The 27,244-nt window shown below is 36.6% G+C and overlaps 2 protein-coding genes across 24 annotated transcripts in view; one reads left to right on the top strand and one right to left on the bottom strand.

The window, feature by feature from the left end:
• Positions 1-27,244, top strand: part of camk2g1 (calcium/calmodulin-dependent protein kinase (CaM kinase) II gamma 1) — an 86,153-nt gene that overhangs the window by 36,147 nt on the left and 22,762 nt on the right. For all 23 annotated transcript variants that reach the window (XM_079852344.1, XM_079852337.1, XM_079852330.1 and 20 more), the window contains exons 3-8: positions 2,237-2,296; positions 7,736-7,790; positions 9,417-9,482; positions 22,863-22,935; positions 25,075-25,177; positions 26,251-26,334. In XM_079852344.1, coding sequence (XP_079708470.1) covers positions 2,237-2,296; positions 7,736-7,790; positions 9,417-9,482; positions 22,863-22,935; positions 25,075-25,177; positions 26,251-26,334 — 441 coding nt within the window. The remainder of the gene's footprint in view (positions 1-2,236; positions 2,297-7,735; positions 7,791-9,416; positions 9,483-22,862; positions 22,936-25,074; positions 25,178-26,250; positions 26,335-27,244) is intronic.
• Positions 11,266-17,261, bottom strand: LOC307147563 (uncharacterized protein). The gene is made up of 7 exons (XM_079852390.1): positions 17,175-17,261; positions 15,175-15,277; positions 14,714-14,833; positions 14,543-14,632; positions 12,760-12,816; positions 12,587-12,634; positions 11,266-11,480 (listed from the first exon to the last, which is right to left on the bottom strand). Exons 1-7 carry the CDS (start codon positions 17,186-17,188, stop codon positions 11,436-11,438), a joined length of 477 nt encoding a protein of 158 aa, XP_079708516.1. The 5' UTR covers positions 17,189-17,261; the 3' UTR covers positions 11,266-11,435.

The raw sequence follows: 27,244 nt of genomic DNA, 5'->3' as shown, positions 1-27,244 counted from the left end.
GCTGTATGAATATAATTAGGGCTGTGACGGTGGCAGTTTTTTACCACCGCGGTAGTAATGGACCCAAATGGTTGTTTTGAAATAAATAAATAAAACAAAAACAAAGGAACAACACACTAAAGCCGGTAAAGCATTGAAATAAATATCAGTATATACTGGTAACTTACATAATATAATAAAGTTGAATCTATTTTTTTTTAAAAAAATTTTTTAAAAACTTTCGTTTAATATTTCCCCACAAAGGCGCGTGATATAGCCTACCGCTCTGCGCTTTGAGAGGGATGTGGGACACGTGCAGGAAAGAGACCATCGATCTCTTTTCTGATATCTTCATGTTTTCTACTTGTAAAAGGTATGAAGAGCGAATTTTATCTTCTACAAGGGCAAGGCATTTAGGCTGTTTGCGCGCTGCCAGAGAAAGCCAAACTAAAATCACCCGCGCGTGTGAACTTGACGCGCCTTACGAATTACCATATGTCTAACAAGCACAAACTGTGTTAAAAAGAATTTGACGTACAAGTAAAAATGTAGGCTATCTGTCCTACAGTGTTTTTTCTACTTTACCACAGTAAAGAATACGAAAATAATCGACCTAAAAGCGAACAAATGAAGAAACGTTTATAACGCGTCTTTGGGTGAGACGCGAGTGAAGATACTGTATGGGAAAAGAAAAAAGATGAGTCACGATTTTTGAATATTCGATTAGTTGATTTAATTATAGAATATCTAATGTTCTAATGTCTGTTGTGCGATCATTCTCTAAAACAAAATCTCCATGTGCTGATGCAGTGGTGACGCGTTCATGTAACCAGAGGGTGACGCTGCCAATAACGCACATAACAGCTGTCACAAAGAACCGGCAAAAGTAATGATTATGAACGTGTCAAATATAGCAAGGATAGATTTGAATTTTTTATTAATAAAGTGTTGTGTGTGTGTGTGTGTGTGTGTGTGTGTCAGTGTCGGGTTGCAAAGATGAAGTTGACGATGCTCACTCTTCGCAGTGAACGCGCCTAGAGAGAATTGCACACTTCATACGGAATACATAAGCATATAGTCGGTTTATTTTCGTTTTGAATTGTTTTGTTTAAAAGTAGATAATTCAAGCTTTCTATAAGGAATAACTAATGGAATATTTTTAAATTCGCTGATAATCGGGTGACCAGATCGCAAACCAGAATTCAAAGCCGACAAAGCAAGTTTATGGGCTCACGTAGGCTACAACTTTCTCATTCGTCATGAATTCAAACTTTTCCATGGCTGCGATTTAACATTTAATTGCTAACCTATTATTTCTTTTGTAAACAAAGCTTTGTGTGTCATAATATTAATGTAAAACAGCATTCATATACAAAATTTCTTTTTAGGCGAACCACCGCCGGTAGGATACTAGCCTACTCCGCCACCGCGGTGGCGCTTTACAACCGCGGTGGTGCGGTTGTCAAGTTTACCGGCACAGCCCTAAATATAATCTGTCAAAACATTGTTTTAAGCCTATTATTTTCTAAAATATGAATCACATCCAATTCCATAGGCCTTCAGCAGTGCATAGTGGGTGATTTTTACATTGAGAAGATGAATAGACCCCAGTCAAGACATTGAGCTGCTATTTAGACTCCCCACGCTTGTGATTTTGTGTGTGTGTGTGTGTGTGTGTGTGTTGCAAGTGTGAGGAAATGAGCCCTCGGGCTTGTTTGTTTAATTTTACGTAACATTCATCCTTCAAGCTCACACAAGCATATTACATGTTTTAGTAATAAGCCCTAGATTAGCTTGAACCTCACCCCCACTCCAACAAACACAATTTACAGTATCTTATCATGACAGGAGCAAAGTCACACATATATATATTTATTTATTTATTTATTTATTTATTGGTTATGCCGATCCAATTATATACCAGTATATTATTACTATTTTTTTCTGCATATAGAGCGCATCTTTTTATGTTATTTTATTTTTTTATTAGTTCAGAGAATGTCCTAAAGTTCAGTTATTGAATTAAATGAGCAGATTGTCTCACTGATTCTGTGAATTGTTTATCCCTCCCTTACCTCCCCAGCACTGCTGGTCACAATTATGACACCTGTGTGAAAATGTTCTCTCTTCTTAGAGGAGAAGACAGAGCCTCTCGCACCTCAGCTAAAGTGTTCTTTTCATTTTATAGTTGTGAGAACAAGCCATCAGCCACCTCAAATATCTAACCTGCTTTTCTCCCCCTCTTTGTCCTCTGCAGATCATCAGAAACTGGAGCGTGAGGCCCGAATCTGTCGTCTACTCAAACACCCCAATATCGGTGAGTTTGAACAGAATTATGACTATTTTTAAAAGTGCCCCATTATGCTTTCAGGTATTACCTTTCATGTAGTGTATAATATGGCTATTTGTTTATGTAAAAGTTTCAAATTAATCTCAATTCGCAAATTAATTAATTCTCAAATGAATACGCCAAAACTGACGCCATTTGTATCACTTTATCAAGCTCTGAGGAAGCCTCTAGAGCTGAAATTTAGATATGGTAATGGCCGTTTAATTTCCGACAAGCGTTTTAAGCAGTTAGACCAATCACAGCAGACTGGGTCATATGACCAATCAGAGCAGAGTAGGCTATTGGAAAGCATGAGGTTTAGAGAGACTGGATCCTTATTAAATGAGAGAATTTGAAGTATGGGTCCAACAAAAATGTAATAAAAAAAAAAATCTAAACTATTTTATATTTGAGCTTCAAGTTCACAACCCCTAGATTACAGCTTTGCTCATTCTCTCAACAAACATCATAAGGGTGCATCATGGGGTGCTTCACGTGCACTCCATGCTGCAAACTTTTTGCTAGTCTAGTCTATCTCATCCTTTAAAATAGTTTTGTAAAGAAATATTTATTCACAATGTATATATGTCTACATACCTAATATTGAAGCCTTTGCGTTTTTATATAAAAAGTTACAAAACACATAATACTGTTCAAAAGTTTTGGTTCAGTACATTTATTTTTGAATGAAATGAATACTTTTATTGAGCAAGGACACATTAAAGTGATTAAAAGTGACAGTTTAACATTTACATTAACACAGACATTAACACTTTTACATTGTTACATAAGATTTTTATTTCAAATAAGTACTGTTCTTTTGAACTTGAACAAAATGCATCATGGTTTCCTCAAAAATATTAAGCAGCACAACTGTTCTAAACATTGATAATGATAAGAAATCTTTCTTGAGCACCAAATCAGCATATTAGAATGATTTCTGAAGGATCATGTGACTCTGAAGACTGGAGTAATGATGCTGAAGATTCATCTTTGCCATAATAGGAATAAATTACAATTGAAAAATAATAAAATAGAAAAAACTGTAACAATATTTCACAATATTACAGTTTTGTACTGTACATGTAAAAATCTTGCCGAACCCAAACTTTTGAATGGGACTGTAAATTTACTCCAACACTTTAAATGGTGGTGTATATGTGAGTTTGTCGCAGTGGGCATCTGCAGGTGTGTGTGTGTGTGTGTGTAAGCTGGTGGCAGTGATGACTGGGACTGAATTAGGCTGAAGTATTTTTGCTGCAAAAATACTGTGTCCTGCGGAACAGCCTCTTCCAAAAGTCATTGTCTAGAGGAACGTATGAACAATAGAACAAAATAATGATTGTGAGGGGAAAAATGTAACTAATAAATGGCTGAATTTAGAAGACCACAAACAAAGGAGAATGAAAATTAAGGCACAGAGGGAACTAGAGGGAGGAGTGGAGACAGAAATTGGGAGACTGATCGATAGAATGAGGAGAAAACAACTGAGCTATCGGGAGCAGAGCCATCGAGATGGGGGCGATGACGACGAAGAAAGAGGTGAATGCAGAGGGATGGAGAGAGCAGCGGAGAGAGATGGAGAGGGATAGAAGAGGAGTGGAGCTCTATAAATAACTGTGCTGAGGTGGGAGATGCTGGTGGGCAGCAGTTCAGTCCAAATACCATCATTATTGCCAATGAGTTCAGGAGAACGGCAAAAGAAGAGGCGAGAGAGTGGAAGAAAACCACGAAGAAGATGAAGAAAGACACCTGGTTTAGGCACTATGACAGTGTATGAGGTGTGAGGATTTGCTTGTGCTGTTTATACCACAAAAGATGCATTAGAGGTTTGTTCATTGTGATTCATTTGATATTTTTGTTTGTATTAATCAGGTATCAAATAATAAGATAAAAAATTTAATGAAATGGTCTCAATGGAATTATACTTGGATCATGGTTATTAACATATAAACCATTTCCTTTATTAAATTTCCTACATTTTGATACATTCTGTTATATTAATTTGATAATTACTCGTACCGTGTTACATATTTATACCCCTGGGGCCATATTACAGAAACATCCAACACTAGAATCCCGTCTTATCTATTTGGTACCAATGAAAACTAGCCTTCGGGCTCATTTGGGTACATGTAAATTCATGAATGTTGATTAATGTACACTGTCACTAACTAACTTGGTGATTTCAGTAAGGAACTCAAGACTTAAGACAAGAAGTTTCTGTAACACAATCCCTGATATGTTTTGAGGTTATTGCTTTTGCCTGATTGTGTGAAAAATACTTCAGCCTAATTCGGTCCTAGTCATTACTGCCATCAGCTCACACACACACACAAAACCATAAACACTCACACACACAGCTGCAGATGCTCACTGCGACAAACTCACTTGTACACCACAATTTAAAAGTTTGGATGCATTTGACTAAATTTACAGTCCCATTCAAAAGTTTGGGGTCAGCAAGATTTTGTTTTTGAAAGAAGTCTCTTATGCTCACCAAGACTTCACTTTAAGACCTGCCCATGACGCGGATATAACACGCATTCTCACCACTCTTTACATTCATTTAAGACTTTAAGTAATTTAAGACTGTGCTTACAAGGATACTCTACAAACTGGGCATTTTGCACATGAGTCATGTATGTGTCACACAGACAGGAGATACTGAGGCACTGAGTTCTCTTTTGTGTCTTGTCACGCTTGAATAATCTTAAAGCATTTGCATGGATAAGAGCCTGATCACATAGTGTAATGCTAGCTAAAAGATGACAGGAATTAAACAAATGCTAACACATTAATTTTGACAGCCCTAGTATGTATATATGTATGTATGTGTTTATATATTATATGTGTATATAGTTTTATGGTTATATAACGCTCATTTCAGTTCTGTATTTTACTGATATGTAGTTCTACTGTCTGGCATCTTGCACACCTTTTAAAGTAGTCCCACATTGACCTCGGATTCACACTCTGTCCAGTGTCTTTCTCCTCCATTCTCTGTTTCTCACTCCTCCATCTTTTTTTTCCACTCTCGCCATTTTTCCATCCAGTGTGTTTTTGTATTCTCGTCTCTGTTCCCCGCCTCAGGCGATGCCATCTCCTTTTTCCTGCTCCATCACCTGTATCTGTTTCTCTCTCTCCTTTACTTTCCCTCCTGTTGTCCCTCCTCAAGTGGACAGCTTGTCATGTTTTCTGCTTGGGCTGCACATAAGTGCTGAACAATAGAGCCAATGAAGGAAGAGAGATGGAGAGAGAGAGAGAGAGTCTGAAAGGTTAAAGAGAAGAGAGGACTGAGTGCTCATCGCTACTGGCACAGTTGGCACACACAATGTGCATCTCTTTCCCTCACTCACTCAGCAAGTATTACATTTTTTAATACTTAAAGTAAAGTGTTTTTTTTTAAAGACAATATTGTAATATTAAATAATAATAATAAAAAAATATATTTCATATAATCATTATTTTTTATTATTAAAAGTCATTATTTTTGTGAGTTTGTCATTTCATTTGTAGAAATTACACGTTTCTAATAATAATTATTATTATTATAGAAATTTACAAAAATAATGTGAATAAAGGTGAAGTATGTAATTTCGGCACCAAACAAAATTGATTATTCTCAAACAGGTTTCCCGTCTTTCCAAACACTTCCCCTGTTTACCATTGGTTGAACCAACAGATAGTCCCACCTCCAGAATCATGCTATTGGTTGAACCGATGTTGCTGTGTGGGATCAAACAAACAGAGCAATGTTTTGAAGGCACCACGGTGTTTACACTTTCTGAGGAAATTAAAGGGGAACTGCAAAGTATTTTAACAGAAAAAACACTCACCTTCAGTATATGTAGTAATATTATAGACTAACATGTTTCCATCAAGCGTGACGCACAAGTGCTGAAAAGTGAAGCCAAAGCACCTCGATCGCCCCCTGGTGTCTGGTCCCAGTATAGGTCATAAACCCCGCCACCCCATGAAGTCTACTGGACGCGATGGAAACTAAACAATCAAATTACTTCAAATACATTTTTTTCAGAGATGTTTTCTGTCATTTTAGGTAGTTTTTATCACGCTGATTTAAGTTTGTCTTCTTTTTTTTTTTACTTAGTTATTTGATGCTAAAAAACAGGAATGTGGCGTCATGATTGAGAGCTTCTCTAAACGAAGTAGTCACCAAGGCACCAACAGACTTTTTTATTTTTTTTTTATTTGGGAGGATATTGGAGCTTCAACTTTAATTTCTACATGTCCATAACGGTTTATTTCACACTGTAAATTTTGTATTAACCGTTTCTGTGGGAGTGAGGGCAGGACCTTGATATCGCGGCTTTACATCCTGCTCACTCCTGCCAGAATCAGGTCCCGCGTTCACTACTGCGCAGAAGCAGGTCCCAAATCTGCGCAAGATGTCAGCGCAATATTAGGACTTTGGTGGCTTCACTTTTCACCAATGGAAGAGAGTGAAGGGGCGTCGTCCATCTTTTTTTAGTCTATGGTTTCCATCCAATCAAACTTTAGTGGCTCCCAGTCCTGCCATACATTGTTTGATGCTGAATATTGGTATACCTATTTTACACAAGTTAAATGTGTGCAGATGTCAATTTACATGGTGTTTAACCTCTGGCTGAATGTTTAGGACTTTATTAAACTTGAGCATCTGTAATTAGGGGTATGATAGCCGCTCTTGTTTGCAGTACCAGTGTCAACAGGCTAGGGCCTTGCTTGTCAAACAAACACTCTGAGGACTATTGACTCACTGCATTACTCTAACAATGTAGAAGTAATTTATCTAATATATGTATATTCCAACATCAGATTTTCCTCAATCTCTCTGTTATTTACCCTCCGTCTCTTTCTCTTCCTCCTCTAGTTGCAATGTTGCTTTTTTTCTTAGCACTCTCATAAGGCTCTTGCTATTCTGGGCAGTGTTTACTCAACTCTCTTTCTTTATTTTCCTCTCTCTCTCTCTCTCTCTCTCTCTCTCTCTCTCTCTCTCTCTCTCTCTCTCTCTCTCTCTCTCTCTCTCTCTCTCTCTCTCTCTCTCTCCATCCACCCCCCCACCCAAATACACTCGGTGTGTGTCACTGTCTACGTGACACACTGCTTGTGTACACAAGTGAGCTTGTCATCCATATACCATCTCTCTTTTCGATGGATTCTTTTTGTGTTATTTCATTTCGCCATGTGCTCATTATGGTTATCTTATGTCTATAAACGTGGCTCATAATTGTAAGTGTCACTATAATAGCGTGTAATTGGACGTATGCTGTATGTTCTCATCAGATGTTTTTATGAACGCTGTGTGATGGAGCGAGGAATGCTCAAGATTTCCCTCTCATTAAAAACATTTGCTTTCATAATGCATTATCTCTGTGTCTGACATTGTTTAATGCTGATTCTCTTGTTGTGTCTTTTCAACCCTAGTTCGGCTCCATGAAAGTATTTCAGAAGAAGGCTTCCATTACCTGGTCTTTGACCTGTGAGTATCACACACACACACACACACACACACACACACACACACACACACACACACACACACACACACACACACACACACAGTATATGTTGTATTGTAACTTGAGACATGATAATAAAATCTGTTCCAAGAAGTTACCTTACTACCTATGTAGGTAACTGCCTTCTAAGACAGCATTCTGACTAAAATGAATCCTCATTTAATTAAAATTGAATTAAAAAGTTTGACCAAATACTGTATTAGTAAATAAATAATACAAAAAATAACATAGCTTCTGTCTTCAGGTAAGTTTGTAACTCTCAATGGTTGTAATAGGCTTCCTGCTCTTTGAAGAAGGATGGACAAGTTATCAAACCCAAGACATTTTGTTCCAATGAATCATGTCTGAAACCCCATTGCTGCAGGCAGATAAATGCAACTGAAATATGTTCGACAAGAACAACCTCGTATGCATCTTCCCGGTTGTCAAAAATATATCCTTCAATTTGATGGGATCTGCCTGCAGAATTGATGGGCAGACATTTCTGGGTGGCCCTAAAAATACGATTTAGTACTGTCAAGATTATTGTTCTGGTTTTAACCAGAGTCCAGTGCACTTTGATATTTCCCAGGTGTCATTGTGGAACTCAATTTATCTGGAACAAATGCTGAGTTACTAATGTTCCTGTTACATGTCTCGTGCACTTCAACTGCACGCCACCCTCACAATTTACCATGGTAACCATTGTGAGTTGGCGATATAAGCAACATTTGTTTCATAATATTCTCAATAAATATCGAATTCTGTTCAAAAGTTTGGGGCCAGTAAGATTTCTTTAAAAAAATCTTATTCTAATTTACTGATTTGCAGCTGAAGAAACATTTGTTAATATCAATGTTGAAAACAGTGCTGCTTATTATTATTATTATTATTTTTTGGATTCTTTTAATAGAACGTTTAAAACAATTCTTATGTATAATCTCTCTCACTCTCTTTTTCTCTCACTATAAGAACTAAATATTTTAATTTATGTATTTGTAAATTAGTTTTATTGCAATGCAAAATATTCTTTTAAGTTATATAATGTCAATTAATTAAAAAATATTTATTACTATTGTTATTTTATTTGTTGTAATTGTTGTTGTTGTTATTCTAATTGTTGTTTTTATTCATTTTTATTTAAATTTTTCTAGTGTTTTTTTTTTTTTTTTTTTTCTGACATTTCTTTTCCTCACTTTCTACCAAGTGTTGCATTTTGCATAACTGCAATTCAAACAGTTCTCAGATTTACCAGTTTTGGATAAAATGCCATAGTTTACTACAGTAATTGTAACTACAGTAAAACTCCTGAAACTTTGTAATAGCCACCACCGTCTTGCACTGTCACATGTATTTCGTCAAAGCCTACGGTTACCATGGTAAAATTGCTAATTGCGGCCTTGCATCCAATAATATACCTATATGAAAAGTATAATTGGGCCATGCGAGTTTTACTGTAGCATCACATACATTTGCAATCATGTTTACGGAAGTATAAAATGTCGGTTCTGCCTCCTGCTGCAGACCAAATTAGCCCAAAACCCAGCACACTCTCCACTCTCTCATCCCTTGTTTCACTGGGTTTTTTTCCCTCTCTAATTCCGCAGTGTGACTGGGGGGGAGTTGTTTGAGGACATCGTCGCCAGAGAGTATTACAGTGAAGCTGACGCAAGGTGGGCTCTCCAATTTACTGTTGCTGTGGTTACTGTGCTGCAGCCTGCAGTGAGCAGGTCACACTTACACACACACACACACACACACACACACACACACACACACACACACACACACACACACACACACACACACATACTTGTTTTTGCTACTGGGTGGGGACACATGACTACATGCAGCCTGGTGGGAACCACCCTTTCTGAGTGGTCTATAGACAAGGCAGAAACTGATCCACACTCCATTTACAACTGTTATAGCAGCTATCACTTGTAATCTTGAGGCTGAGCCCCAGAAGACTGACCTGAAATTTTACCAACTGCTGGGGACCCCGTCAGGTAGAAGGTCCTGGAGGGGACCTGTGACGTAATGTTTTCATATGCTAATTAATGACATCACTGTGTGTGTTTAAAAGGTTACCAATGGGGACCTCACCCCAAACTTCTTAAATTAACATCATACAGATCAACAGGTGCTCCCAGCTACCACTAAGGTTGCCAACCAGTCCGTACTAACCGGGATATCCCGTATTTTGGGCTTAATTTGTGTCCTGTATGTGCCCTCCCTTGACTGCTAACCAGTGACTGATAAAACTGCAGAAGTGCTGATCACTACACCTGTCATCATGCAGTCACAGCCACCCTCATGCAGAATACTTTATCAAAATCAGAATTGTTATCATAACTGTTTGAGGAAGGCTGTATAATCCACTGACAACTTCTCGCTCCCACCTCACTGTAAGCGATGTTTGCGCTAAGACCAATTCTGCCTGTATTCATTTTAGGAAATCAGTTTTGGCAAATACAAACAATGTGATTATTTTTCTTGAGTACAACATCCAGCCGTGCAAGAAAACATGCAATCTACGTTGGACGCGATTAATAAGGTAAGCCATCTTTCACTAATGTTGTAAAATGGAAAGAGAGAGAAAGAAATAACATTTGAGTTGCATATTCTTTTCCTTGGACCTTAATCTTGAATATAAGCACAACTGTTCCATATTTTTCGTTTCTGCAGTAGGCAAACCTAGCTACCACTAATCACATCCGTATTGCAAATACATTCAAATCCAAATCAATTGCATTCAAATAAATTGTTCTTTGACAAAAGTAGTTCTGACTAAACTTTATTTGTCATTTCTCTTATTTGACAAACATTTTGGCTTTGTGCAGCAGTTGAACAGTAGAAATATTGAACACATTTGACTAAAGTTCTTTTGTCTAAACCGACAATAAAGTTTTTGCAAAAACAAATTATTCCATTTTTTTTTAATTTTCAAAAATCATGTTGTGGTGTTAGTTAACTATTTCTTTAACCTAGTCAGAATAACCCAACTCTAGTTTGACACATTAATTGTAATGCACAATGGATTTTTTTTCATTGTGCATTCCAATTAATGTGTCAAACTATAGTTGGGTTATTTTTGTTGGGTTACATGATTTTTGAAAGTTGTCAAAAACAGAGTTATGTTTTTCAAATATACTCTTCAGGTTAAACTCAATTTTCCTTATAACAATTTTTTTTTCAGGAGAAGAGAAGAGAAGAGAAGAGAAGAGAAGAGAAGAGAAGAGAAGAGAAGAGAAGAGAAGAGAAGAGAAGAGAAGAGAAGAGAAGAGAAGAGAAGAGAAGTCCAAATGCAAAAACTTTAAAGAGATCTCACTGTACAAATACAAGTGCAAAAACTTCTCGAACAAAAACAGCAAAAAATGATCTTTTAGCACCTAGTGCTTGACTTTCCTGAACAAGAAAAACTGACCTGAGACATGATTATTTATTTTTTCTTTTCTCACATTCCCTCTTGAATGCTGCGATTCGGTTCTTGATATAGAACTTGACTGATTCCCAGGTTCTGTGTTTGAGTAATACCGGCGCTGACCTGATGCAGTCTTCACACTGCCTTTTCCCCGGTACCCTGCCAGATGTGATGCAGTCCAATAATTTGTTCTCGACTGCCTTCACCTCCTCTTCTGTCCACTTTCTTTTTGGGCATCTTGACACACCTAAAAATGACAGTAATTTTACCTCAACTTTCAAGAGACAGTGTTTCACCTTACCTTAAAAGGCTGAGTGTAGAGTAAAAAACAGAGGTAATGTACACTAGAACATCTGCATTCAATACCAAGTAGAGGAGTACCAGACATTACTCTTGAGACCTATGAGATTTTACTTTCTGTACAATGTAGCTCCTAGCTAGGTCACCAAGACATAGGTTAATAACAAGAAAATTGTACATTTAACTAGATTAACAGGAGCACTTTAAAACAATCTCCATCACAGATTTTTGAAAATGTGTAATGTAGCTGTATGTGAATGTATACTGACCACACATCATCAATAAAGAAAAAGTTGACTCTGTTTAAGTCGTTTTTAGACTGAATCCTATTTCGCAAAGTTCAGAGGCCACAAGGTAACAAATTCGCATAATGTCTGCCTACGTTCTGCATGGACATCCCACAAAAACTTAAAGCCCCAGACACTATGGGTGCTTGTCAATATCATTCCTCGTTTCCTCGGTCCTCCGTTCTCCATCCTATGACCCAGAAACCAATCGAGTTCAGCCATCTTGTAGGACATCTCAATTCTCTAATTGCACCGCGAGGATCGAGGAGTGAGGAGGCTTCCTGAGGAGTCTTGAGCGAGGATACGTGGGTTTATCCTATGCGGAAGTGTTTTATCGACTAAACGTGACACACTCCTCCCCCTTCAGATATAGTAATTTACCTTTATATTTTCCCTTTGCAGTGTAAATAATGTCATATATTTAAACTGTGCATCTTGCTTTGTTAATAATTATTATGAATGCCTTAAATAACTAACTTTAACAACATATGGGCAGATCCCTTTAGCGCAGCTGATGACGCTTTGAAGTGACGCTTGAGTGGTCAAGAATATTCCAATATTCCTCCTTTGATTCCTCCGTCCTCATTTCCTTTCCTTAAATCCTTCTCTCGCGAGGAAAGGAAGCAAGGAAAGGGAACGAGGATGCAAAAATAAGAAATGAAAAGCACCCTAGAACTCATTTGTGTGGATAACCAATCACAACAGACTGGGCTGTCTAACCAATCAGAGAGCAGAGCAAGTTAGCAGTGCAGTCCTAACTCTTTACCTGAACTTGAAGGACTCTCTCTCTCCTTTGCCGAGAAGGAACATTCTTCTGGAAGATAAAACAAATAACCATTTCAAAATTTTGCTACACTGTAAACAAAAGCTTCAATAATGATGATTATTAATCATCATTATTGAAAAGAAAAGGTTCCAAAAGAAAAGGTTTGACTTTACCTGTAGATGATGAAGGGGCCTGATGACTCGAAGACTTGCTGCCAACTGAAGATTTCTCTGAAGGGAAGAAAATAAGACTTAAGAACTTTACACCATTATTAGCATCAGACAATGGGATAGTGACCCCCGACATTATCTTCTCAACTTTAAACTAAGAACTAAGGAAAGGTTTTGAGCAGGGGAGTTGCCAAAGCCTGCTTGAATGCTGTAGGAAATGTTCCAGAAAAAAATGAAACATCACGTGTGATTGTTGTCACAATGGTAAAAGTTATGGCTAGTAAGAATGGGGTCCAGAGGACATGCAGTAGGATGGGCACAAATCAGTGAGCAAATGATGGAAGTGATGAGCAGGGAACTAGTTACTAACGGTTGCCCTTTTTTTCAGTCAAGAAAAAAAAAAGCAATTACTACTTTCAGATGGTGCCAATCACCCATGGGTGAGGCTGGTTGAGTGAGCAGGTTTGGTGAATAGAGGACAGTCTGTCCACACATAGCTCTGTCCAGAGCCCAGTGTAGAGCAGAGGTGACCAGTGAGAAGTGGGTGGGAGACAGGATTAGGGTTGGGAATCGAAAATCGATTCCGATTCTGAAATCGGATACTTAAGATAAAGAATCGGATACTTATTATAAAATTAAAATTTCGATTCCTCGTTTCGATTCCTGGGTGCATTTTTTCATCTAGTGATCTGCCAGGACCTTATGTGGTAATGCAAACATCAGTCTACAAGATAAATCGCATTTTATAATGGATGGAGGTGGATCTTGTAAGGGTCAGTGGTGTTTATGCACATATCATAAACAGATTTATAATGTATTTACTGTATTTTTCATTGTTTATTTTATAATAAATACAAACAGTAGATATTCAGTCACTTAAGAAAGAGTACTATGAAGTTGTGAAGAATGTCTGAATTAAATAATTGAGGTGCTTAAAATCTGTGTATGGATATACATGTTAAAAAGTTAGAGCAGAGGGTTTTCTTTTAAATTCAAAAGTATAGCTTTAATTTAAAGTCTGTTTGATTTTTTTTTATAACATGCAGGAGAAAAATAAAAAAGGCAAAACAAATGTTTTAGTTAATAAAAAAGGTTAAAAAATAAACACCTTTAGAGGAAATGTCAGGCATAGGGGGCCATAAACACATTAGTTTGGTTGTGCTTTATCTTACAGTAGTCTGTGATTAAGTAAGCTCAATTTATTTAAAGGTTTGCTTTTTTTTTTCCATAGACTTTTGTGACTTTTCATAAATTCTGTACTCTGTAGCATGCCCTTCTCAATGTAAATAAACATGCACGTTGCACAACATAAATTTGTGTTTATAAAGCATTACATTGTATTTATTTATTTTTTTAAATGGTTTGAGTGACGCATGTGCGTAAGGAATTAAAAGCAAGCAGAATACAAGTGTTTTCAAAAGCTAACTCAGTTTTTAAAACCAAGCTCAGAATCAATAAATAAATTGATTTGTTGAAGAGAGAATTGCAATGAAATGATTTTTAGTTCAGTTCAACAGTTGTCTTTATGATATTGAATTTTAAATATTGAATAAGAGCAAGTTACAAATTAACAACACTAATGTAATGAAACTAAGGTTTCATATTAATCATATACTACGTAGTGTTTTATATTAAAAGAAAAACAAATGTTAATTTAATTGAGTTTCCTGTATCACAGGCCACTGTCAGATAAAGCGCAACCAAACTGATGTTTGTTTTACGGTGTGTATCGGTGGTGTCATCTCCAGCAGGAGCGGAAAAGGGGCATTATGAAATGAACACTTACCACTGATTTCTTTGTAAACAGTGATTGTTTGGCTAGGAGCTTGGGAACATCTGAAGACACAGAACTGTCTGGATTTTCCTTTGAATCCGCCTGTTCAGGATAACAGAAATAGTCAGTTGTCAAATTCTTACGATAACTCTGAATTAAAAAATACATAAATAAGTGTTTTACCAAGGATCCTGTTTCACACATCTGTTGTAAGTTAAGTATGTCCTGCTTGAGGGGAGATGGGACCTGATCATCTGGGGCCTGGGAGGGCATGGTGGGACAAACACTTGATGTTTCTTTTGCCTGAAATAAGAATCGAAAGCACAACTGTAATCATACAAATAATTTAGTCTCACTTTGCAGCTTCACATGCTTTAAGAAGTGTATAGTGGACGTGATATATGATTTTATTTGATATTTAATTGTCTGTCTTAAAGCTATGTCGACAATAGTTTTGTACATATGTTCATATAATCAAAAACAAAATATTTTACATATGAACAAAATTTCTTAACAATACGACGTGAACAACTTAACCGCAATATTATACAGACTAATGTGTCCAATGATTTAGGCTACTTCCATACATGAAATGTTAAAGTAGGTAAATTAAAAATAAGATCAAATAATAAAATTAAAATCACCTTCTGTCTAGCTGTTTGTCTCCTGGCACACTCATCATGATGCTTTCTCAGTCTCGTGATGCGACGCTCAAACCTGCTGTTGCTTCGGTTGGGTTTATCTGGTCTGTGCCAAAGGCAAAATAAAATCGTTAACACATACTGTACACCTCATTAACTCACAATTAGGCCACATGTGCACATACGCACAGATGTGCCTTCAGGTTAATCTTTTCAAATAGACCTATTACAGTACGGTCAGACTGCACTAACATTTATGTACTCGGTACATGACCGTGGTAAAGTTAGTTTGATGTTTGACATTCATTAGACATTCGGTTTCATACCAATTAAACTGTTTGCGGCCTTTATGTTTTTAGCTCAAATTTAGTCAGATGGACATAAATATATGTCCTTTATGTTGCACAAGGCTTAATTTAAAAAAAAAAAAAAAAAAAAAAAAAAAGAATTAACCATCTAACTTAATTAAACAATTAAACTACATGACATTATACTATAAAACCAATACTAAAATGTTCAGAAAAACTTCCCTGTAAATGCACAAGACTCTGTTTTTGGAATTAGCACTTTATGGGTTTTATAATAATTTTACAACTTTTAATGTATAAAATAATATTAATTAATTAAACAACAGACAGCTCCTTTTGAGATAAAGGTATCAAATCAACTGTAAAAAGCTCTAAATATTATCCCCTGTCATGCACAAAGCTTTTTTTTTTTTTTTTCAGAATATTCCTTTGTTTTTATATACAGTACTGAATCTGTATTTTTGATATTTAACATACTGTGCCCACTTAAAATATAAAGTATTTTTTACAGTTGATAAATTATAAAATAATGTTTGTACTTTTTTTGTTGTTACTTTTATACATAAAGGTATGCCTCAGTGACAGCTCTGTACCTTTTATGTGAGAGTGTAGGAGCCTAATAAATAAATGTAATTTAAATTAATAAAAAAAAAGAGGTAACACTTAGAAGCTTTTGCATCTCAGCTCTTCACATACATGTAACCCATTTAAATCCAATAAATTCACCAATTTTGGCCTGAATGTAGCAATAAAGTGAAAATTCCATATTAGTATATTTGTAATCATATTTTGTAATTGCAATTTTTACCTTTCTTATTGTTGTATTATATTTTTATTTTATTTTATTTCATTTGAATTGTTGTTTTGAAACCTTTATTTCAAACTGTGTCAGAGTTTAATGAAATTAAGTGGGTACAGAATATTAAACATCAAAAATACAGTTTCAGTACTGTATATAAAAACAATAAAGGATTCTGAAAAAAAAAACAAGTCTTGTGCATGACAGGTGATAATATTTAGAGATTTTTACAGTTATTTGATACCTTTATCTCAAACTGTGTCAGAGTTTAATGAATTTAAGTGGGTAACGTATATTAAACATCAAAAATAGTTTCAGTACTGTATAAAAACAATAAAGGGATTTTCTGAACAAATAAGCCTTGTGCATGACAGGAGATAATATTTAGAGATTTTTTACAGTTGATTTGATACCTTTATCTCAAAAGGTGCTAGTGAAGTTATATTAGGCTATTTCATACATTAAAAAGTGTAAAATTATTATAAATTAATAATTAAGGTTAATTTATTTATTTATTTTTAATTAAGCCTTGTGCAACATAAAGGACATATATTTAACGTTATGTCCATCTGACTAAATTTGAGCTAAAAACAAAGGCCGCAAACAGTTTAATTGGTATGAAACCGAATGTCTAATGAATGTCAAACATCAAACTAACTTTACCACGGTACATTGCTGCCTAAAACTATTATTTTACCGAATAATCATGCAAATCCGAACGTAAATTACCACAAACCAACACGCTTGTTAGTTATAACCTTGGCCCGGCTAATTGCCTAATGACACCTTAATTAGAAGCAGTACTTTACTCTGTTTAATGATCTACCTCATCATAGTACGACTATAAACAGAATTCAAATTTACCATGATATTAATTTTTCTATTACAAGTCTTACCTTAATTTGTCCATGATGCGTCCGTAGATGTTGTCCGCGTCGTCGTCGTCTCAAAATGGCTGGTAATTGATTCCGCGCACTTCAGCTAGTTATGAATAAAGATGGCTGCCGCGCGATCGCAGACGAGAGGGGGAGGGGTGGTCGCGATGGGGACTGGCTATGTCCGGTGAACACACACTTCTGGAGATTTCCATCAGGCAGCTAGGCTACTGACGCTCTGTCGTCGGTGCTCTTTTGTTTACACCCTTACATTGGCAAGTTGATTATGTTCAGGGATTAGTAGCATTTCAAATATATGTATTTAAAATACAAAATACTATTTTGTTTTTAAATAACTTATTTTAATTTAAATACATTTAAACTTACTATTTTTGTATTGTCAAAATATTAAATGTATTTAAATACAAATGACATTTTTCTAAAGATACTTAAAAGCTACAAATTACAAGTTGAAGCATATTTAAAATACATGTAAATACCAAGATTAAATATAGGCCTATTTACACGCAAAAGCATTTAAAAACAAAATAGTAATTTGCATTTCAAATAAATGTATTTGAAATACTGCCCAGCTCTGATTATGTTTTATGCCTGATCCAAAACAAGGCAATGAGATCTGTGATCTTTTGCATACATTCCTTTTTCAAAATTGGAAAAAAAAGTTGGATTTTATTTTTATTCAAATTTGTATTTTTAAATGTTATGCTGAATACCAAAATTTAAATAGATTTAAATCAATTTAAACTATACATTTTATGGACACAAAATATTGTTTTTATATTTCATGACATGGGCCCTGCAGAACACCTCAATAACACAATGGCCCGGTTTCACAGACAGGGCTTAGACTAAGCCAGGATTAGACCATAGATCAATTAGGACATTTAAGTAATTTTTATAAACATGCTTAGAAAAAAACATTACCGATGTGCATCTTAAAACTAAAAAGGCACTGATATATTTTTAAGATCAGTCAGTGCAAGTTTATTTCAGTGGAAACAGCTCAGACTTACATTTTAGTCTAGGACTAGTCTTAAGCCCTGTCTGTGAAACCAGGGGTATGACTGTACCCTCCTGCTCCTGTAAAACAGTCGGATACACAAGCCAAATACTGTCACTATACTGAACCCAACATCCCCTGCAGCCATGTGGAACTCTCTTAAAAGCACTTAATGTGAAAATGCTTAGGCCCGGTTTCATAGACGTTACTGAGCTTAAGCCAGGACTAGGCCTTAGTTAAATTAAGATATTTAGGCAACTTTTACAAGAATGAAACATTACTGGTATCTTGATATAGAACTATGACACTGACGTATTTTAAGATGCAAGATATTTTCAGTTGAGACGGCTCAAACATGCATTTTAGTCTGGGACTGACTTAAAGGAATAGTTACCTAAAAATGAAAATTCTGTCATCATTTACTCTCCCTCGAGTAGTTCCAAACTTGTATGAATTTATTTGTTCTGCCCGACACAAGGGAAGATAATTTGAAGAAAGTTTGTAAGCAGGCTGTTTGGGTCACCACTTCTGTATTAGAAAAAAAAAAAAAGGCCTACTATTTGCAGGTCTTCAAATTTGGAAATTAAAACCCCAGATGAATACTACCACAACATATCACACCGTGTCATTATTTATTTATCAAAAATAAAACCAAAAGACGTGTGACAAAGTTAGGACACTGTTAACATTAACGGATGACCAGGAAGTGAGCACCACTATAAAAGCAGATGTTCAGGCAGTTTGAGTGTCTGGAGCCTTCAGGTGTGTGCACTGTCAGCTCTGTCAGCTTGGACATTTTCTAGAGTCCTAGTTGTTCCAATCGTCTTCCATTATGGATAATGCTTCTGTCAACCTTCAATGCAGCAGATTTGTTTCTGAACTCTTCCCTAGATCATTGCCTTAACGCAAGTCTGTCACTGAGCTCTACAGGCAGTTATCTTGGTTTTTGCTCTGATATGCATTTTCAGCTGTTAGACCTTTTCTGAGAGGTGTGTGCCTTTCTAAATCAGACTCATTCAAATGAATTTGCCACAGTTTAACTTCACTCCAAGTGTAGGAACATCGAGAAGCAATATGGATGCTCCTGAGATAAATTTCCAGTGTCCCAGAAAAGGGTACTTTTTACATACTTATGCAGCGGGATCTTTTCAGTTTTTTATTTCCAATAAATTTGCAAAGTTGTTACAAACCTGTTTTGTGCTTTGTCATTATGGTGTTTGAGACGTAGATTGATATGGAAAAAAAAAAGTAATTTAAAGCAGTTTAACATAAGGCTGCAACAAAACAAAATGTGGAAAAAAAAATGAAGGGGTATGAATAATTTCGCAAGGCACTGTATATTAGAATAGAGTTGATCTCATTCATTTCCGCTGGCCAAAAAATATTTTGACTGTTTTAAACAATTCAAATTAAAGTAACTTTATGAAGTTTTATGATAAGGTGTTAGCTATTTTAGTGTAAAAACGAATAGGCCTATATATTGCAGTGTGAATATACTGTAATTGTCTGACTCTGCGGCGGCTGCAAAACGCATTCTCATCCCCAAATCGTCACTTTCAAACATTCTTCAATATCCGACGCACAAAGCACCCTTTAGCGTCCATATGAGACGCTTCGGTTATGGGTAGGTTTAGGTCTGTGGTAGGGTTATGCGTCTCATATGGACGCTAAAGGGTGCTTTGTGCGTCGGATATTGAAGAAATTTTGAAAGCGTCAGTATATGACGACTTGGGATGAGAACGGGCTGGCGTATCACAAAGTGTTTTAAAAAGGAAATGTGCAAATCTTACCATTTTCAAAGACAGTAGCATTATTCATAATGTTGTGGAGATGCCTTCACACATCAATAGCACTTTTATGCAGCTGTGGTTGTACAGTAAGCTATTATCATTGGTCCTTGTATTCATTGATACCGGACAATGGACCATTTGACCACCGAATCTAGCAGTATCCACCTTAATATCGAAATAAGTGTGGAATATTGACCATTGTTCTCACTAAAAAGTATGTTCTCATAACATAAGATGTGCAGTTTAGAATAAAGATGAATTATTGTGCATCTACAACACTCCTTGCTGTCATTAAAAGAGGAAAAGTGATCAAGCTCATCCACTACAGTATGTATAGGCTATGTCTAAATTCATAGAATTTTGATTTAATTAAAAAAATTCATAGATTTTTTTATTTAATGTAAATATGTATATTGACATGAAAACAGATGCTTACAAATTTTTTCATTACTTTTCTCACTTCTGGAAAAGTCTACATGCATTACACCAATATAATTATATTGTTATATCTAACAATATAATTTATACTATTTTTTAATTATTAAATAATATTGTTTAAGGGAAATAATATTGTTTTAAATTAGCTGGTATATTTTATTAATCATTGTTAAAATAAAACAACATTTTCCATTTTTAATTTGTGGTTTAAAAAAGGAATGAATGCAAACGTATAAGGACCCACTGATTATGTCAGAGATCACAGAAGATAAAGATCACAGAAGAAACACCTAAGATATTGCATTTGAATATGTTTAAACATGTCAGAGCATATTAAAAAAAAAAAAAAAACACACACACAGTTGTTCCAATGTTGACCACAGGGGGCGCTCTCTCAAACACACTTTATACACAGACACAATTTTTTTCCGATAAACCGACCCCGTAGGGACCAATTGGCATTTCGAGGGAAACACTGCCACCTATGTTAAAATGGCCATTTCTATCGTTTTCAATGGGTGTGCCTGTGGGGACCTGGAATCAGGTCCCCACCGCTCATGAGGTCCCCACGGGTTTGGTGTGCAAACAGGTCCAAGTCCCAACCGGGATATAAAAACAAGTACACACACACACACACTCACATCTGATTCAAAAGCACAAAGTGGACGATCCCTTTTGTGCAGAAAAACTGAGAGCCTTTAATGATGGTGGAGTTGCAGAACTGTCAATCAACAGGTGCCGCACAAAAACGCATCCTTTTGCCCTCAGTTGGCCCCTCTTTTTGAGTGCATCATTTCTGCAACACTAACAAAAGCAGCACTGAATTGCATTCGTTCTAAACAGGTTTCCCAGAGTGGCACAGAAATTACAGAAATTATTAATTTAACATTAATATATTCAACAGTCTTTTTTCAATCTGCTTTCTTATCTCGTGTAATCCACTTTTCTTATTCCCTTATTCCTTGTGGCATGTCATAATCAAGCATGGTAAAGTGACAAGTGATCAAATCTATGTCTTCCCTGTTTCTTGTAACTGGAAACTTGTCGCTTAGTTAGGACATTGTATAACTCTGCACTTTTGAATATAATATAATATAATATAATATAATATAATATAATATAATATAATATAATATAATATAATATAGTAATAATATATTATAGTAATAATATATTATAGTAATAATATAATATAATTTAATATATTATATTATATAATTTGTGAATAAAAATTGTGAATATCTATATTATATTATTAAGCAATAAGCCGTGGTTTACCGGTGAATTTACAGCTAAGGGGCGTTGTTAGGCTCAGTGCGAAGTGGAGCTTATTGCTTCACGGGGCTTATTGCTTTTATAAAATAGTTATTCCTCAAGGTTTCATAAAATAAACACACAGACACAAAAATGTAATTCTGTTGATACAAATATTATTCTTCCGCCAAGCAATGTAGTTCTTCAGAAGCGGAATGGTTGCCAGTAATTTGTATGACAGCGTAGACAGTTTTGTTTGTAGAGAAATTTACCACAGATCATCATCAAGGACTGGAACTATCCGTTTTGTTTTATATATTATATTATATTATATTATATTATATTATATTATATTATATTATATTATATTATATAAAGCTATCCTTCTGTTTTGCTAAATACTACAAGTGACCTATGAAGAGAAGTCGATTGTACACAGTCATGACCTAACCATCATCTATTCCATGTCCTCAAAACAAACTCAATAAGGATCTAAAGAAAGGCACGCATAATTTCACATTAATACTAAGTATTTATAGCAACGTGACACAAAAGCAACACACACACACACACACACACACACACACACACACACACACACACACACACACACACACACACACATTCTGGTTCATCTGTCCTGGTTATAGGATTACATCTTTAAGAGGGATGAGATAATGTGTGTGTATGTGTGTGTACCTGTCTGAGAGTGAGGTGCTTTTCCAAGAGTAATGCTCACCTCAGCTATCCCACAATCCCCTGCTCATCTTATGTGCCTCAGTCACATTACACTTGACCCATGACTTGGCTCATTCTGCTAAAGTAGCAGCAGTACGTGCATATGTAGTGTCAATCATCCAGTCATGTTTAATTTACTCGCTTAATTGAATTGTCCAGCACAGGCTGTTGATTAACTTTACTGTAATCAATTTCAAGGGTTTATTTTAATTAACAGATTGAAGTTATGGACTTCAATTAATGCGTCAAGTTCTCAAAACGACAAAAAAAAAAAAGAAACCTTGTGTAAACCTACCTTTTAGAGGGAAAATTAATGGAAAGGAATGTAAATATAAGGAAGCTGACTTTTTTAAAGGTTTGTAATAGAGTAGATAGAAGGTTTAAATCAATATTTAGCCTTATCTCACCCCCTCACTTATCCTTATGATCTTTCTCTGCCACTGATTGATTTATTATTCTGTTTTTCAGCCAGTGCATCAATCAGATCCTGGAGAGTGTCAATCATATTCACCAGCATGACATCGTGCACAGAGACCTTAAGGTGAGCGAGAGCCAATCGCCACGACAACCCCACACATGGCAAACGGGCCGTCTCTGAGGGTTTCCATGTTGATGCCCTGCACCACACAAACACACAGATATACACATACAACAGTATTCCTGCTCTTGTTTATCATTCCCCTCATTTTAATCAAAGATGACTTTAGCTAACTGAACTACATATCTGTAGTTCTGGTGTAATGCTCAAATACATACTAAGACTTTTTGTACTGAGGATTATCTTTGTTTGAAATAATACTCTCTTTTTTAACAGCACTAGTTAAACAATTCATTATATTACCATATGAATCAAGCGCATGCATAAACATCACACACACGTTGCGTCTCCACTGCAGTGCGTGCGAATGTATGAAATGAGAGTGTGTGTGTGTGTGTGTATATGTTGTCTTGACAGTGCCAGTGTCTTTGATAATGCAAACAGACACGCACAGTTTTATCACGTCCTCCTATTGTGCATTAGTCACATACACTGCCCTCCCCCATGTGTATGTGAGCCCAATGATGAGCAGCAGAGATGTGCCCAGGCTGGTTGCCATAGCGAAGAACGTGATACGACAACTGTTGCTGGTATTGCCGGAGAGACGGAGGGATGTGGGAGGGGTCACCTCGAGTCTCACCATCCCTCATTTGTAGTCTGCGCATTTAATGGGGGAGAGCGAGAGATTCACACCTATGGGCATAAATTTCCCTGCATCCTCATAACAGACGCATTTAAATTCTGTGCTTGAATGTAGAACTGGAGTGTGAACGCATTGAGAAGATATATGTGCGGTAGCTAATAAATTAAGCCTATTGAGTTGTGTATTCGAGAACTGGAGAGGAAATCGACTTTTCCAGCCTATATTTTAGTTTGAAAGGCTTCCATTCTGCCTAATATATCTTTCTGGGCCTTTTCCCTCAGTTGTGTACTTGAAGATCCTGGATATTGATGCATGTTTGTGTTTGATTATCAAATTTGGTGCACTGACAAAACCACAGGAAATCCACCCTAATATTTGCTCTGCGTAACTGTGGTAGTAAAGAAAACTCTATTCAGATGTGCTTAACCTGTAAGCTGTGTATAAACTCAAGTACCTGTGGAGAGATCTTTGACCCCCAAATCTGCCCTATCCTGCTGAGCTGGTTTGGCTGGTATAGTGAAACCACCTGTTCATCTGCACATCTGTTCGGGATGCTCTTCTCTTTAATGACTGTTCACACTGACGGTGCTGAAGGTTGAAAAGGGGCTGTATTGTTGGACTTGTATGTTTTCCTACTGATGGATGTCCTAATGCCACTGTTAAATTTGATAATGAAAATTGATATATATCTTTGTGTGTATATACAGTATATACACTCACCTAAAGGATTATTAGGAACACCATACTAATACTGTGTTTGACCCCCTTTCGCCTTCAGAACTGCCTTAATTCTACGTGGCATTGATTCAACAAGGTGCTGAAAGCATTCTTTAGAAATGTTGGCCCATATTGATAGTATAGCATCTTGCAGTTGATGGAGATTTGTGGGATGCACATCCAGGGCACGAAGCTCCCGTTCCACCACATCCCAAAGATGCTCTATTGGGTTGAGATCTGGTGACTGTGGGGGCCATTTTAGTACAGTGAACTCATTGTCATGTTCAAGAAACCAATTTGAAATGATTCGAGATTTGTGACATGGTGCATTATCCTGCTGGAAGTAGCCATCAGAGGATGGGTACATGGTGGTCATAAAGGGATGGACATGGTCAGAAACAATGCTCAGGTAGGCCGTGGCATTTAAACGATGCCCAATTGGCACTAAGGGGCCTAAAGTGTGCCAAGAAAACATCCCCCACACCATTACACCACCACCACCAGCCTGCACAGTGGTAACAAGGCATGATGGATCCATGTTCTCATTCTGTTTACGCCAAATTCTGACTATATGTGTATAAATATATGTGTGTGTGTATATACAGTATATAAATATAAGTGACGTCTGGTTGCTCATCTCAACACCAGTGAACTGTCCCAACTTTGCGGCACACCCTGGGCACGGTCAATCACAAAGAATCTTTTTAACCTCTATTTGGAGTCGATTTGAATTGTTTGTGAGTGTTTAGTGTGTTAAAAGCATTATCTGCTTTCCTCCTCAGCCCGAGAACTTGCTGTTGGCCAGTAAGATGAAAGGAGCGGCAGTGAAACTGGCAGATTTTGGGCTGGCCATCGAGGTGCAGGGAGATCAGCAGGCCTGGTTTGGTAAATAACTCTGACTTCAGCTCTAATTCTGCACCTCACACAAGAGAATTTGAATTACTACACTTATCCAGTTCTTTTCCCTACAACTTTAGGGGATTTTTAGATTTAAAATATATTTTTACACAAAAACTTTTTTGGGTGATTGATAGGCAACAGTAATAGTAATATTTGACTTCAGCATTCACTAATTAAAATAGACCTATTGTTTTGCCCGTTTATTAATACTTTTATACCTTCTTTTTACTGCTAGTGTATTACATTTTACAGGATTTACTATATTTGTGAGGACTTTTCAGACATTTTCTCTACGCAACTGTGCTGATTCCCTCATAAAATTCGTTCAGTTTATCTTAAAAGGATGTTCCGACATTTCCCGCTCCATTACCTGCAGTCTGAAATGGATTGTAATGGCTGTAAAGGCTTATTTTCTGGCCGTGCTAAATGCCAATCTTTGCCCATTTCATGTTTCGCTTTCACACATCATTCCTGTCGGTGTGTGAAAGATCCTTTAGCTCTGAAAATGTCCCTCAACAGCTGCCTTTCCTGGATTAAATCACCATGCATGCTTCTCTCAGGACTTGCGGCCCCCTACTGGCGGCTGGATAATTCTGCTGCCATTCTGCTTTAGTGCCAATCAAGTATCAGTACAGCTTTCTTTAGTTTTAAATAGGTAATCATCTTGTTTTGACTGAAGTATGCCTAGCTTTGTGAAGATAAAAGCCCTGTGGGTGGAATATTTGTTATATACAAGCTATATAATTGGACAGCGCAGAATTATTTTACCACAGTGGGCAGCTGTTTAAAAACCCACCTATTTCCAGCCTTTTTCAGCCTTGCCAGTGCTGGAGGGATGAAGCTATCTCAGCACGTCATCATTTTGGCTCTGAATGGTTCTGGCGAATGGAAAAATCCATCTAACTATTCACACACACATGCTTGGAATTATTAGCATTTCAGTGAACATTAATTGGCTGAGCTACATTGCCTACAGGAGTCTTCAGTTTATATCCACTTTATCTTATACTCATAGTGAAGAATAGTCACTTTTCAACTTGTTTGCTGTTTTGTCTCAGGTTTTGCTGGCACACCTGGCTACCTGTCTCCAGAGGTGTTGAGGAAGGATCCCTACGGCAAACCTGTGGACATCTGGGCCTGTGGTGAGTCTTCAACAGGGTCCTTAATCATTAGACCTCTTGCATATTCAGTCAGCTTGAACTGCTTCCCATATTAACAGGTTGCAGTATTCACACTGCACGAGTACGTCATGCTGCATAGCACTGCAAGTAGAATTTCAGTGCCGAGCCTATTTTTGATGCGCGTTGCATGCTGAACTCAGCAGAAAATATAGTGCAGATGCTCTGTGGACCTGTCTGTCAACACAATCTTTTGCAATACATGAAATGAAGCAAATGATGACTGAAAACAGGGATGTACGTCAGCTTCAGGCTGCAGGAAACACATGCAGCCAACAAACTACACTTTCTTTTTACATAAATGATTAGGTACTAGTCAACAGTGTTGAGTTCCATGTAAAACAACTACCATTTGGATGTAAATATGGTATTATTGCTTTGTCATATGAATTGTATTTCACAACAATCCAGTAGGAAGTTAACTCACTGTGCATTAAAATTGTGTAATGCACATCTAGCCCTGGATTATCCCGCTTTTACCATGGTTACTTACTAACAAGTTAAATTTTTGAACCACAAAATTTGACTGGAAGGGTTAAAATTACAGTTAATTTTGTTCGCTACGACTCGTTAGATAAAGCATTCTGCATGTTTTAAATCAGACACTGAGATAAAGTAGAAAGATTACATTTATTTGATTGAATTGTTGAAAGAGAGCGAGAGAGAGAGAGATGTGCATGTGAATTACCTGCATCTGTGCTGTGTCTCTCTACTTACAATGAAGCTGTGAGTTTAATTACTTTAAAAACGGCAACATTACCACCTCTTTGCTGAGTAATATAATGTAGCGATTCAGTAGCGAAGCTAATTTATTTCTAAAAGTCCTGGGGCAGCATTGAAAACAAGTTTCTGTGCTCCTGAATGTTTCTGTGTG

Source organism: Squalius cephalus, assembly GCF_949319135.1.
Source record: "Squalius cephalus genome assembly, chromosome: 19".
Classification (NCBI taxonomy): Eukaryota; Metazoa; Chordata; class Actinopteri; order Cypriniformes; family Leuciscidae; genus Squalius; species Squalius cephalus.
The sequence above is the reverse complement of the archived record's forward strand: the minus strand, read 5'-3'. Positions and strand labels throughout refer to the sequence as shown.

Excerpts from the sequence above, each read along its gene's own strand:
- LOC307147563 (XM_079852390.1), bottom strand. Across the intron at positions 14,633-14,713 it reads TGTGTGAAACAGGATCCTTG|GCGGATTCAAAGGAAAATCC; the intron begins GTAAAACACTTA and ends TATCCTGAACAG. Across the intron at positions 12,635-12,759 it reads GGCCCCTTCATCATCTACAG|AAGAATGTTCCTTCTCGGCA; the intron begins GTAAAGTCAAAC and ends TTTATCTTCCAG.